Source organism: Argopecten irradians, chromosome 13 (assembly GCF_041381155.1).
Source record: "Argopecten irradians isolate NY chromosome 13, Ai_NY, whole genome shotgun sequence".
In the NCBI taxonomy this organism is placed as follows: Eukaryota; Metazoa; Mollusca; class Bivalvia; order Pectinida; family Pectinidae; genus Argopecten; species Argopecten irradians.
The window spans coordinates 24,147,846-24,162,028 of NC_091146.1; the positions used below are offsets into that span (position 1 = coordinate 24,147,846).

General features: G+C 36.9%; 1 protein-coding gene across 1 annotated transcript; it reads right to left on the reverse strand.

Moving 5' to 3' along the window:
* Positions 1 to 1,378: 1,378 nt before the first annotated feature.
* LOC138306734 (serine beta-lactamase-like protein LACTB, mitochondrial) lies at positions 1,379 to 8,994 on the reverse strand. The gene is made up of 7 exons (XM_069247200.1): positions 8,807 to 8,994; positions 7,214 to 7,280; positions 6,162 to 6,352; positions 4,580 to 4,660; positions 2,964 to 3,147; positions 2,558 to 2,723; positions 1,379 to 2,379 (listed from the first exon to the last, which is right to left on the reverse strand). The coding sequence occupies exons 1-7, from the start codon at positions 8,978 to 8,980 to the stop codon at positions 1,800 to 1,802; spliced, it is 1,443 nt and encodes a 480-aa protein (XP_069103301.1). The 5' UTR covers positions 8,981 to 8,994; the 3' UTR covers positions 1,379 to 1,799.
* Between the last annotated feature and the right edge of the window lie 5,189 nt (positions 8,995 to 14,183).

The following is a 14,183-nucleotide window of genomic DNA, read 5'->3' on the forward strand; positions in this document are numbered from 1 at the left end:
GAAAATATTATGATATACCTGGTTGCCATGCCGCCAGAGTTATATTCTATCTGATCTGTGAAAGGTGTATAAAGTCAGTGCACTCGATAGCCTAAAGTGGATATGAAGTGCACAATAAGAAAATACCTCTGTGCATGACTTCTAGGCATATAATAATGGTGTACTGTCGAAAAACAGAGTAGTAGGCATAAATTTAATTTAATTTAATAAACATTTAATTTAATGTAATCATTCCAACACATGTACTACAATTACTTTTATGTTCCAATGTACAAATCATGATTTAGCTTTTCATTAAGCCTTATATTGTTGATATAAAGAGAATATTCCTTCTCCTGTGCCAATGTTCTCATTTACTCCGAGTATTCGCTAATGTATGATTGGCTACGTAATAATATAGTCACATTTTAGGCCTGTATCTGTTATGGCGAATAAGACCAATAGCACAAAATATACATACTATCAAGCATAGTTAGAATCTTGTGATAATATTTGGTTATTATATAAAAAAAAGTGAAAATTAACTGTTAATCTATAGAGTTACAATAAATATGATCAAAAATTATGTTGTTTCTCATCTAGGGGTTACCTCCCCTTATTTTCATAAACCTCACCATGTATATATGTTTTATATAATTGCTTGTTTGTACCACCAATATCAGGAGAAGAATAAGATAGGCTATGCCTGATGTCTAATCCAATTGACACCAATATCTTTTTGTCAATTAAATATTTGGAAATTGAAATTGAAATATAGTCACATTGAATATCTTTATTAAAAACATCAAAACGAATTCTCAAAATTAAATCATACAGCTCTATGTTGTTAAAACGGAGTGCCACCACCAGACATCTATTTCTTTAGGTATCTGTTAACTTACCATTGTCTCACTGTTTGGCTTTCAGTGATCATACTTACCTGGTGTTCTACAACTGAACTGTGTAAAATGATACGGTTAAGGAACAATCTTTTACCACTAAACATATAGAAGTTTTAGGGGCCGCGGTGGCCGAGTGGTTAAGATGTACCGACATATAACCAACCACATGCCCTCCACCTCTGGGTCGCGAGTTCGAATCCCATGTGGGGCAGTTGCCAGGTACTTCCCGCTGGCCGGTGGTTTTTCTCCGGGTACTCCGGCTTTCCACCACCAACAAACCTGGCATGTCCTTAAATGACCCTGGCTGTTAATACGACGTTAAACTAATCAAACCAAACCAAATATAGAAGTTACACAATATAATCTATTTGTGTTGTCATATTTTATTATATGACTACCATTTAAAAATTTTATGAATAACTAGTTTTACAACTTCTTTATTATGTAAATCCTAAATTTGACACTAATTTATCTAGTCCTTTTTAGAAACGTCGCGGTCAATACAAAGTTCCCGATATCCTTCGGACGATAGCTATGCATGTAGTTTTATTACATATTATGACGAAATCCATGGTATTGTAAGCATTGTATTATTAAGTGGTGTTCATATTTATTTAAAAATGTATCCTAAACAGTAGATTAGTCGATCGGCTAGTTGTAATTCTCAGGTGTAATTGTGGGGTAAAATTATTGAAAATTAGTGTTCATGAACATTAAAGCAGTCTATAGGTTATGGGGCCGTTTCATGACCAGCTCTCACAAAACTGTTGCACAATATAAGCCACAAATCAATTTGCAAAGGTGATGAAAAAATGAAGTTTAAACATTAAAGTACTGCATTTGAAAAGGCTTGTCAACTCAAAACGGCGATTAAAAGACAGGACACTAATTGGATGGATACATTGTATTTCTGATGGTTTAAGTATCTGCCTCCTCAAACAATTTTGCTATCCTGGCAGCTGTTTTGTATAAATTGGCCCCTCTCATATTGACAACCATTGCAACCACGACTCCCTGTGGTTGTCCCCCTTTTTCTAAACATTTCCTTGGCTTAATAAGTAGAACACTGCTGCTGCCAATGGCGTTACCTATATGTGAAACTAGGTGGTCACTATGGTGACACTGTCCAAAGTTTTCACCTGGTGGAACAACAGCCCACCCCATTCCATAATAAATAGATTTATTCCAAGTACATTTCGCTTTGTCAACAGGTTTCCATAGTAACTCTACTGATTCCCGTTTTAGGAAACCTATGGCATTCCTCTTTTCATCATCGAGGTGAGATGTCTTGGCATCCTTTGATTCCTGATTCGTTAAATTGAGCTTTGAACTTTGGCCTTTTTTATCATAAGCATTATTTTGATAGCTGTATAACATCATACCACCAAATTTATTGAGGTCACGGGTGGACGAGAGGAATCCCCCGCTAGCCCATTTATAGGACAAATCCACATAGGGAGTGTTGATGAGGCGGCCTTTCTTGTCCCTCGTGTAATGTCTGAAACCAGATTTTATTAATGAAAACCATGATGAATTATTTGTTATTTACTATGAAGATTTTACTTTAATTTTAGGGCAGAAACTATCTTGAACATAATCCCTTAAAACGGTATATAAATATAACACTAAGTATTATAAAATACTTAATTAAACACAAATTTATTTCCTTAACAAACCTTCCTCTATTGTAGATGAGCGGAGTGTTCTCATCAAGGAAGGTACTATCCATTCCCATTTGTACGAAATACTCCTTCATCAGTTTGTCAAAAGGTGTCTTGGCAACCGCCTCAATAACCGCACTCAACAAAGTGAAACCGTGACTTGAATACAGATATTTGGTTCCTATATAAAAATAAAATTCTCCTAAAGATCAAAAGCTTGTTTAACCAAACCAGTATATAAAAAAATAAAACAGTAAAGTCTAATAATAAACTTGTCATTTATTCAAGGTTTCCAAATCATGTTGAATAACCTTATTAGTCACTTAAATGGAAACAGAAATTGCAGAAATTTGATACGTAAAGAAACTGTATACAAGAAAGTGTTAAATTCGAGTTCAATTCAATCCTTATCTCAACACACCTGGTTCGTGTACCAGAGGATCGTCCTTGAACAAGTTCATACTGTCAGTCACACTGTTGTAATGGTCAGATATGAAGTATTCCTTCTTGGCCTTCTCTGGTTGTCTGGCAACCGCGGTCCCTGTATTGGGTTTCTTCACAGCCTCATTATGAGTGTTCTTGCTAGAGTTGTCTGTGTCTGTAGGCTATAACCAACATTTTGAGCCGTGCATGTCCCCTGACGATCTCCAAAGTAACATGTATTAAACTGACCTTGACGTTTACTTAAAAATAATAAAACTCTAGATCCGTTTATAGTGGCTACAAACTGAGCAGTGGAAATCAATGAAGACGGAACGCCACTTAATTCAAGTCAATGATGTTTTTAAAAAAAAGTAGAAGTGATCATGACCTTCACCCGATGATGAAAAAACTCAAATGCAGCATAAATCATTTTGTGAAAATATGAAGAAATGAAGCCGCCAGAATGCTAAAAATGATTTTCTGTGAAAAGCAACAGTAACGTTTTAAGAAACCTTGACGAAATGTCCCTAAATCTCACGAATATATTATATATATATACATATTATTTGTTTTGCATTTGTGGTAAAATCGCTATTTTTGATGAATTCATTTTTCTTTGAAAATGTCTAGAAACCAAAATTGACGGGAAATGATATATCTGAATAACAGTTACATTTGTAGTTGACCCTAAATTCACTCCAAGCTGTGTTACCCATGTTAGCTTTCATTGTGTAAGGTATTGTATAACATAATCTATCAACCCGGTTTTTTTTAAATTAGAAATCAACTGACGGAGAGATGGGCAGATAAAGGGACGGACAGACAGACAGACGGAGACTAATAGTCTTGTTTCACCGATTTACTTTATAATGCCACACTGACAAGTGATCTTTCATTGTGAAGCTACTCGTTAAAGCCCCACTATCCGTATCTGTCTTATTTTTTTTTCATGATTTAGAAGAAAGGTGAACAACAAATTCGGTTATAAATCATGCAGAGATAGGACTAAATCAAAGTCAAGATGAGTGATAATGATTCGGAAACTTTTGATAAAAATCAAATAAATATTTAACATCGCATGGTGGGTCCCACTTAGTCAAACAAGCCGAAGTAAGCCGACATTGTAACGTCGTTGCCGAGAACGTCATGTGACTACCGTAACTACGTAACGTGTGTCCGAACTCATCCGAGAACGGGTCATGAACTTTCCGACTTCCGTTCGGCAATAATCGTAACTTCTAGGGCGACCAGTTTGAAATGAAGGCATGAAGTATCAACTTTCAACAACTGCTGTACCAAAGTTATGAAGAAATCATTTTAAATATTCTTTAATATAACGTTCAACTACATCTACAAATACTAACAATATCGAGTTAGAATCTAACTTGACGTTTTAATTTCATAGTTTCATTTTTCAGAAAATAATATTCAAATTTCTAAACCCAATACATTATGTATTCCCAAATGACAAAAATAATTAAATATGCAAATACACCATTAGCATAGTCTGTCTTTTTATCATTATTCACCTTGAGCAGTATTATTGAAAGATATTGAACTACAATGACAAACATATCCGTAATATATATATGTATATAACATAAGTAAGCTTACCTTTGTGTCCTGGGCGATACAGGAGTGGTAATGTCGGATTCCTCCCAGATGGGAGACTAGATGGCGCGTTGTTATGATTACCTGACAAAACGGTTGATATTAAAGATTTTAATCCATCAAATTCTTGTTGATAAGACCCATAATTTACATGCAAAATGTACAAATATGAGACACACAGACTTCCTGCGCATGCAGTGTCTGGTGACTACTTCATGTAATGTGAGGCATTATTATGAAACGGACTATAACGCTTCAGGCTATTCTCTGTATGTAAATATACTCATGTATTGATGACGTAACGACCGCATGGTTCTCTTCTGATTCCAAGCAACACAAATTTAAAACAGAACATCATTCCTAATACTTCTAGGAATCCCATGGAATTTAAATGACAAGTTGATGTATGGTAAGGATCTTCTCTGCTAAGTTATGTTTATGAGTAACTTATTCCAATTATTGATGTTTTGGAAATAAAAGTTATTAACAATGTTGAAAATATAAAGTGGTGTGGTTAATTGTGAGCTATTGTGAATCAAAGATAGTTATTTGTGACTTTACTGGCATTCCACTGTTTAATCTATACATATAATTGATTTCTTCCATATTGTTTTCTCGGATGGGTTTGCATTATTTTCAGAGCATTGTTTAAAAACCCAAAGTATTGCTAACAGTCAGCCTGTTCTTGCTCAGAATAACCTTAATTCGCCTGATATCCAGTGATGTCGCTCCTGTGATATTTTTGCATATGCCATTAGTGTAATATAACCTGGAGCGTTTTTATTGGCTGGAGATCCATGACATCATGACAGAAACAATACAATGATGTCGATAAAAATGACGTAGCTTCAGGATTTCATGGACGACGGGACAAAATCGCGGCTTCCGTTGGGTTTCTTCGAAATGTAGTTTGTTCATTTTATTCATGTGATTAAACTATCTAAAATGTGTGTTCGCCATTAACAAAACCTTCGTAGGTTCGTTTCACAAAATCTTATATGAAATGAACACTCATTTAACATCCTGTATGTCTTATATTTTAAATTTCTGTATTTTTCAAACTACGTTTTCTTCAATTAATCACATTTTGTGACATATTTAAAGCTTCATACAAACAACCTTGCATCTTTAAATAAATAAGGGTTATTTTCCTAAAACCAGAATAACATCTGGGCGTGAGCTTTCTTGATGTTGCCAGGTGCTAAATTGTAGTTGGTTGATTTTGTCCGAGTACTCCGGCTTTCTATGCGCTTAAATGATCCTGGCTGTTAATAGGATTTTATACTAGTAAAACCACAAATGTTATAAATTCAAAATACTTTGACTACTCTTAAATGGAGAATATAAAATTAATAGATCATAATATCCCACTTAAATGCTTAATATTTTATTATACTGAACCTTTAGAAAAAAAATAACATAGATAAAAAAAGGCAAATCTACAAACAATGCTACATATTTGTTATGTGAAAACTTGCTACAAATAGAAATAAATTTGTTTTTGAAAATCACAAAAAAATATGTCATCGATCAAGATTGAAACAAGTCTTCGACAAGTGGGATACCAGGGGAAATCTTTAATTACCTTCTTTCCATCAACGATTTTCTCCGGAAAGTTCGGTACGTAATGTTGAACTGGCTTGTCTAAATCCAGTGTCCCAGCCTCTAGTTGCTTAGCAACTGCTACCATGGAGATAGCTTTACTAATGCTGCCAATTCTCATGATGGTGTCGGTGGAGCAAGGGACACGATTTTCCACATCGGCATAACCAAGACCTGAAATAATGGGGCATTAGTCAGGATCTATATATATAGGATCTTACATGAGTGTTCCTTTCGTATGAGGTTTTATGAAACGAGTCTTAAAAGTTTTCATTTTTGCGAACCTTGGCGAGCAAAATATAAAACTTCGAGACGAGTTTCATAAAATCTCATATGAAATGAACATAAATTCAATATATGTTTTATCACATAACTACAAATACCTACATATGAAATAATTTCACGTCAAAATGTATTTCCAAAATATAGCAGAGGCCGCCGTTTTGTTCTGCCGTCGTCGTAATCCTGACGTCACCTCATTTTTCCTGACGTCATTTTATTGTTTCTGTGTGAAGTCACAATGTATTTTATATTCAATGAAAATCGCTCCAGGTCATATAACACTAGTGACATACGCAAAAATATCACACGGGCAAAATCACTGGATATCAGGCGAATTATGTGATAAAAAAGTTTATTGGTATTCTTTACAGTGAAATCTTGTCATGATATTATTTGAACTCTTACCGCATCACATTCGCAATCCATTTTTACTGTGGCTGAATTGTTGAATTTTAAATAGCTTGTACATCCTTAGTTATGTTAACAGTAAAACATATTTACAACGAACACGTTTATAACTTATTAATTTTCATTCTCCGTCAATGTTCGCCTCGCCCGATATAAGTTTATTTTAGACCCAATATTTTTCCGTATTAGGTCACTAACAAACTGTGTAACTAAAAGTATCCACCTGAAAACAGATCGATATTTGTATAATAATGTAAGATTGATAGCCATGCACGTTCAATATAATTTCGTTAAACAATTCAATTGAACAGAAAAAATTATTTGAAAACCAACAATAAGTCGAACCTTCACTCCAGACTTCTCTCCCGTCTACACTGACAGAGACTGCGAGGCCAGGACTTCCAATTTCATCCTGGATCACAAAAAAACTCAATGTTACAAAGTCACGATTGTCGATTGTTATAAAACAGAAAATTATTAACACATCACTCAGATTGAAATTAGAAATGCAACACCCCAAAGCAGCAAGTTACAACAGTACAGGATAAACCAGACACGAGTGGCAATATAAGTACATCGTCACACAGTCCGTCTTGATTTTACGTCACAAAATTCTGTTCCATTCCTGCCACCATCATAAAATGGCGGGAACACTGGTTTCCAATGCCCATGACCTCTTATCCCGTTTGTGCCGGCTTTTTGTCGATATCAAAGAACAGAATACCCAATAACATGAAGAATGCGCTGACCATTATAGCTCCCTAACTTCTAGGTTGTCAGGGTTCAATCAAACAGTCTAGTTCGGTTGCTCTTAAAACACCCGGAACATGTTACAGCGTTGCTATTGCTGCACTATTATTCCAACATCATGATATCACTGTAACGATTCTAGATCACATTATGCTAAGTTGCTTGGAGCAGTTCTGCCTAGTGTTCGGAGGACATTGTTTCATGACTGGCAGTTAACTTGTGTATTTCTTAGAAGATTTATATGCCAGTTGCGGGTGTAACGTTGTCACGATTTACTGTTTAGAACTTATTTGCGGGACTTATTCTCGCGAATTATCTTTGAGCATTTGAAAGCGTCATACATACGAAACGTATTAACCTTCGCACAACCCCCGAATTCAGCAAAACTAAAACATCCGCGGATATAATTAGCAACTCATCCTCCATATTCCAGAGGTTTCGATCACTTACGATCTCTACACCCCTGGACTATCTCATAGTAAAAGTGGAGGCAACAGAACAGAACATGTAATTTAGTCCTTTGATGTACATCACAAAAGAGCCGTATAACGGTACACTGTGGTTGACTGCGTGGGCTTTGATGTTGGGCGTCACTCTCTGTGTAGTTTGATGTTGGGCGTCACTCTCTCTGTAGTCTTCAAAGGAAATCATTCCAGGCTTGTAGAGATCGTAAGTGATCGGAACCCCTGGAGTATCTAGGATGTTAGCAAATATGTAGTACCTAAATGTGTGTTGAGTCGTCAAGGCAAAACCAAGGAAAGGTATCTAGGTTCTTGGATCGTAATCGAACATATTAAGTCCACATTACGTGTTCAGATCTTGAACCCCAGTCTTATATAGTATCACTTTTAAAAAGGAACAGGTGGATATGTGTCAAATATTTGCTCTCAGTTGCCGGAGTATGCTTGTTTGACTCAGTCGCTGTAACGTTTGATTTATACTGCCAGATGCCATACTTCAAGTCCTGGTCCTGACACTCGATAGGTATGTGTAATTGTTGCAGGTTCTTCCAGAACATTCCAATTGCACGCTAGTGCAAATGATTCGAGACTTACATGGAGATAGAACCTGGGTTTGTGCATGTTCAAGAGGCGAAAAGATTTTTAAATGTGCAATTAGTGTAACAGGTGATTTATTTGTCAATATATTTTTTGAAACTAAATCCCACTGTACAGTGATATCGTTTACCTTGATTCTTGTGGCTAGATCTCGTGATCTATTGATGGCTTCCTGAAGTGTCAAGGACTTCCTCTTCCTTTTCTCTCCGACATCTTGGGACCCATGGTGCTGCTCATCACAACTGCAAACTTCTGTTTTCAACTTGTACAAACCGATACATAGACAAAGTAAACTGCCTAACATGCGAGCTGCAAACCTTTCCCCTTGTTGTTTTGTTAAACGAGTTTAAAAATCCAGTCTGCGAGCCATTTTGTTGATAATGCCTTTTTGCAACATAATTAAATGGAATTATTATTTGATTTCCTCGGTCTGTGTATTGTAGTCGGAAAGCCAAGGTAGACCATCTCCTCTGACTTGCCGGAATATCCGTCATTCCGTTGATACATCTATGATCCCGATGTCTTGTTACACTTAATGGTCCCTGTTTGTGCCTTGAAAACGCCAACTGTGTTTGAACAGTTGCGCGGTGGAAATTCATTGCAAGAATCTTGCGACTGCTAGACTTGTTTGTGAAAGGTGAAGACTCGAAAAATTATTCAAATCAAACAAGTATTACGCATTAACAAGAGTCTACTACTGAAATTATGTTGGTTTTGTGTTTAAATAAATGAAGAGAAAAATATTTCTAAATCAGTCATATGACGTTGATTTCCGGACAAGATGGCGGACGTGTTGGATGTGCATCTGCCTGAAAATATTCTCCTGGGAATACTGTCCAACCGCTCTGTCAAGGATTCATGTCGAGAAGGAAGGTAACTATACACCTAACGCAGACAACCGATACACTTATGATGCCTGTCGTTGTTTGATTAATATTTAACCTTAAAAATAGCTTTGACTCATGCATCATTTTTGTTGTTTACGCACGATAGCAAGCTGTTTACATGCATCTTAGACTAATTTATTTGCAAGTACCTTAATACCCCCAGTCTATGGCTGATCGACATCTGTATGCTCAGAAAGATTACTACAATATTTACATTTATAAAACGTGCATATTGATATATATTGTTTTGCAATCCAACTGTCTGGTAAGGGTTACTTTGGCAAAAAAATAGGGTTAGTAGGTCGGGATTATTTTTTTCCCATTTTGGTCGTAGTGTCTTTCACTCTATAGTATTGACCAGAACCGGAGTCTGAGATCGAAATCATGTGTTTAAATGTTTTGTTTTTGTTTTCGTAGAAACGGAGGAAAAATATTTGGGTCGGTCGGGTAACCCTAAACAAACATTTGTTGCCTATATTAAATGTTTACTGGCACCCCGAACAATCATTTTTGTATTCTTCATCGGTGTTGATGTTGATGTTACGAGCGTCAGTATCAAATGTATAAAGTAACTTGCAGTATTTACTCGTTATTTATTATGGGTTTCAATCATTCTGAGATAGATATTTGAAATTTAATACTTTTATTTGGTTAATTGAGTACAACCTTATAACGTACAACTAACTTACAACACAGGAGAAATATAATTTTTTTGGGTCATTTAAGGACGTGCCAGGTTTGTTAATGGAGAAAGGCTGGAGTACCCGTAGCAAAACAACCGAACAGCAGTCGGTACCTGGATTCGAACTCACGACCCAGAAGTGGAGGGCTTGCGGCAATATGTCGAGACATCTTAACCACTCGGCAAAGTAGCCCAAGGTCAAAGTTATAAAGACCTTGAACTCTAGGAGGAAATGTTAAACTGGTGTGAAAGAGAGAGAGAGTTCACACATTTAGTGAGAGAGGTCAGAAAATCAGGGGGAGAGATCAGACATTAAGTGAGAGACATCATTCATTTAGTGAGAGACATCAGACATTTAGGGAGACATCAGACAAAAATGAATGAGATCAGATATTTAGTGAGAGAGATCAGACATTTAGTGAGAGAGATCAGACATTTAGTGAGAGACATCAGACATTTAGTGAGAGACATCAGACATTTAGTGAGAGAGATCAGACATTTAGTGAGAGACATCAGACATTTAGTGAGAGACATCAGACATTTAGTGAGAGAGATCAGACATTTAGTGAGAGACATCAGACATTTAGTGAGAGACATCAGACATTTAGTGAGAGACATCAGACATTTAGTGGAGACATCAGACATTTAGTGAGAGACATCAGACATTTAGTGAGAGACATCAGACATTTAGTGAGAGACATCAGACATTTAGTGAGAGACATCAGACATTTAGTGAGAGACATCAGACATTTAGTGAGACATCAGACATTTAGTGAGAGAGATCATTCATTTAGTGAGAGACATCAGACATTTAGTGAGAGACATCAGACATTTAGTGAGAGACATCATTCATTTAGTGAGAGACATCAGACATTTAGTGAGAGACATCAGACATTTAGTGAGAGACATCAGACATTTAGTGAGAGACATCAGACATTTAGTGAGAGACATCAGACATTTAGTGAGAGACATCAGACATTTAGTGAGAGACATCAGACATTTAGTGAGAGACATCAGACATTTAGTGAGAGACATCAGACATTTAGTGAGAGAGTTCACACATTTAGTGAGAGACATCATCATTTAGTGAGAGACATCAGACATTTAGTGAGAGACATCATTCATTTAGTGAGAGACATCAGACATTTAGTGAGAGACATCAGACATTTAGTGAGAGACATCAGACATTTAGTGAGAGACATCAGACATTTAGTGAGAGACATCAGACATTTAGTGAGAGACATCAGACATTTAGTGAGAGAGATCAGACATTTAGTGAGAGAGATCAGACATTTAGTGAGAGAGATCAGACATTTAGTGAGAGACATCAGACATTTAGTGAGAGACATCATTCATTTAGTGAGAGACATCAGACATTTAGTGAGAGACATCAGACATTTAGGGAGACATCAGACATTTAGTGAGAGACATCAGACATTTAGGGAGACATCAGACATTTAGTGAGAGACATCAGACATTTAGTGAGAGACATCAGACATTTAGTGAGAGACATCAGACATTTAGTGAGAGACATCAGACATTTAGGGAGACATCAGACATTTAGTGAGAGACATCAGACATTTAGTGAGAGACATCAGACATTTAGGGAGACATCAGACATTTAGTGAGAGACATCAGACATTTAGTGAGAGACATCAGACATTTAGGGAGAGACATCAGACATTTAGTGAGAGACATCAGACATTTAGTGAGAGACATCACACATTTAGTGAGAGACATCAGACATTTAGGGAGACATCAGACATTTAGGGAGACATCAGACATTTAGTGAGAGACATCAGACATTTAATGAAAGAGATCAGACATTTAGTGAGAGACATCATCATTTAGTGAGAGACATCATTCATTTAGTGAGAGACATCAGACATTTAGTGAGAGACATCAGACATTTAGGGAGACATCAGACATTTATTGAGAGACATCAGACATTTAGGGAGACATCAGACATTTATTGAGAGACATCAGACATTTAGTGAGAGACATCAGACATTTAGTGAGAGACATCAGACATTTAATGAAAGAGATCAGACATTTAGGGAGACATCAGACATTTAGTGAGAGACATCATTCATTTAGTGAGAGAGACATCAGACATTTAGGGAGACATCAGACATTTAGTGAGAGACATCAGACATTTAGGGAGACATCAGACATTTATTGAGAGACATCAGACATTTAGGGAGACAGATCAGACATTTAGTGAGAGACATCAGACATTTAATGAAAGAGATCAGACATTTAGGGAGACATCAGACATTTAGTGAGAGACATCAGACATTTAGGGAGACATCAGACATTTATTGAGAGACATCAGACATTTAGTGAGAGACATCAGACATTTGGGAGACATCAGACATTTAGTGAGAGACATCAGACATTTAATGAAAGAGATCAGATATTTAGTGAGAGATCAGACATTTAGTGAGACAGATCAGACATTTAGTGAGACAGATCAGACATTTAGTGAGAGACATCAGACATTTAGTGAGAGACATCATATATTTAGAGAGAGAGATAAGACATTTAGTGAGAGAGATCAGACATTAAGTGGGATTGATCAGACATTTAGTGAGACAGATCAGACATTTAGTGATACAGATCAGACATTTAGTGCTAGATATCAGGCATTTAGTGAGACATCAGACATTTAGTGAGACATCAGACAAAAATGAATGAGATCAGATATTAAGTGAGAGACATCAGACATTTATTGAGAGACATAGAAATAAGTGAGAGAGACAGACATTTAGTGACAGAGACAGAGTGAGAGAGAAGACATTTAGTGACAGACATCAGACATTTAATGAAAGAGATCAGATATTTAGTGAGAGAGATCAGACTTTTGTTTGTTTGATTAATCAACGTCCTGGTCATGTAAGGACGGCCTCCCGTGAATGCGGTTTGTTGCGTGTATGTTGTGCGAGGTGCGTGTTTTGGGAGACTGCGGTATATTCGTGTTGTGTCTTCTTGTATAGTGGAACTGTTGCCCTTTTTATAGTGCTATATCACTGAAGCATGCCGCCGAAGACACCAGGCAACACACCCCACCATGTCACATTATACTGACAACGGATAAACCAGTCGTCCCACTCCCGTTATGCTGAGCGCTAAGCAGGAGCAGAAACTACCACTTTTATAGACTTTGGTGTGTCTCGGCCAGGGGACAGAACCAAGAGCCTTCCTCACAGGGGCGAGCGCTCAACCAAAGGCCAAAAGTGAGGTGGTGTCAAGGGAGACTCTAAGAAGAACAAAGTAATTTAGGGAGAAAGAAAAGGTAAAATCCTAAATTTAGTCGCCTTTTACGATCATGCAATAGGGGCAGCAGGTACAATTCTTACGCCCTACCTGCAGGGCAGGAGATCAGACATTTAGTGAGACAGATCAGACATTTAGTGAGACAGATCAGACATTTAGTGACAGATCAGACATTTAGTCAGATCAGACATTTAGTGAGAGAGTTCAGACATTTAATGAGAGAATTCAGACATTTAGTTAGACGGATCAGGCATTTAGTGAATGAGTTAGGTTTGATACGATTAGAGTCCAAATAATTAAACAGTCATGATAATTGAAGGATGTGTTAGAATAAGATCAAGAGGAAAGTCGGAGAATATGGAGTAAAGCCACAGACCGGTGTTCAGTACCTGACAACTGTCCCACATGGGATTTGAACTCACGACCCACAGGTTGTGGTAATACGTCGGGACATCGTATACTAGTCGTCCACCGCGGCCCTCCAATAGTATATATATATATAACATGTATTTATCGGAAATTCATAATTGAGAGCAAATATTGTTGGAACGCATCATTAAATATATGTCGATCTGTTTCCAAACAGGAAGATCGAATATACCCTACATTGCCTACGGCCGCACGATTCGGGTCACTGCCAGTATCCAACAGTCTGCGTAATT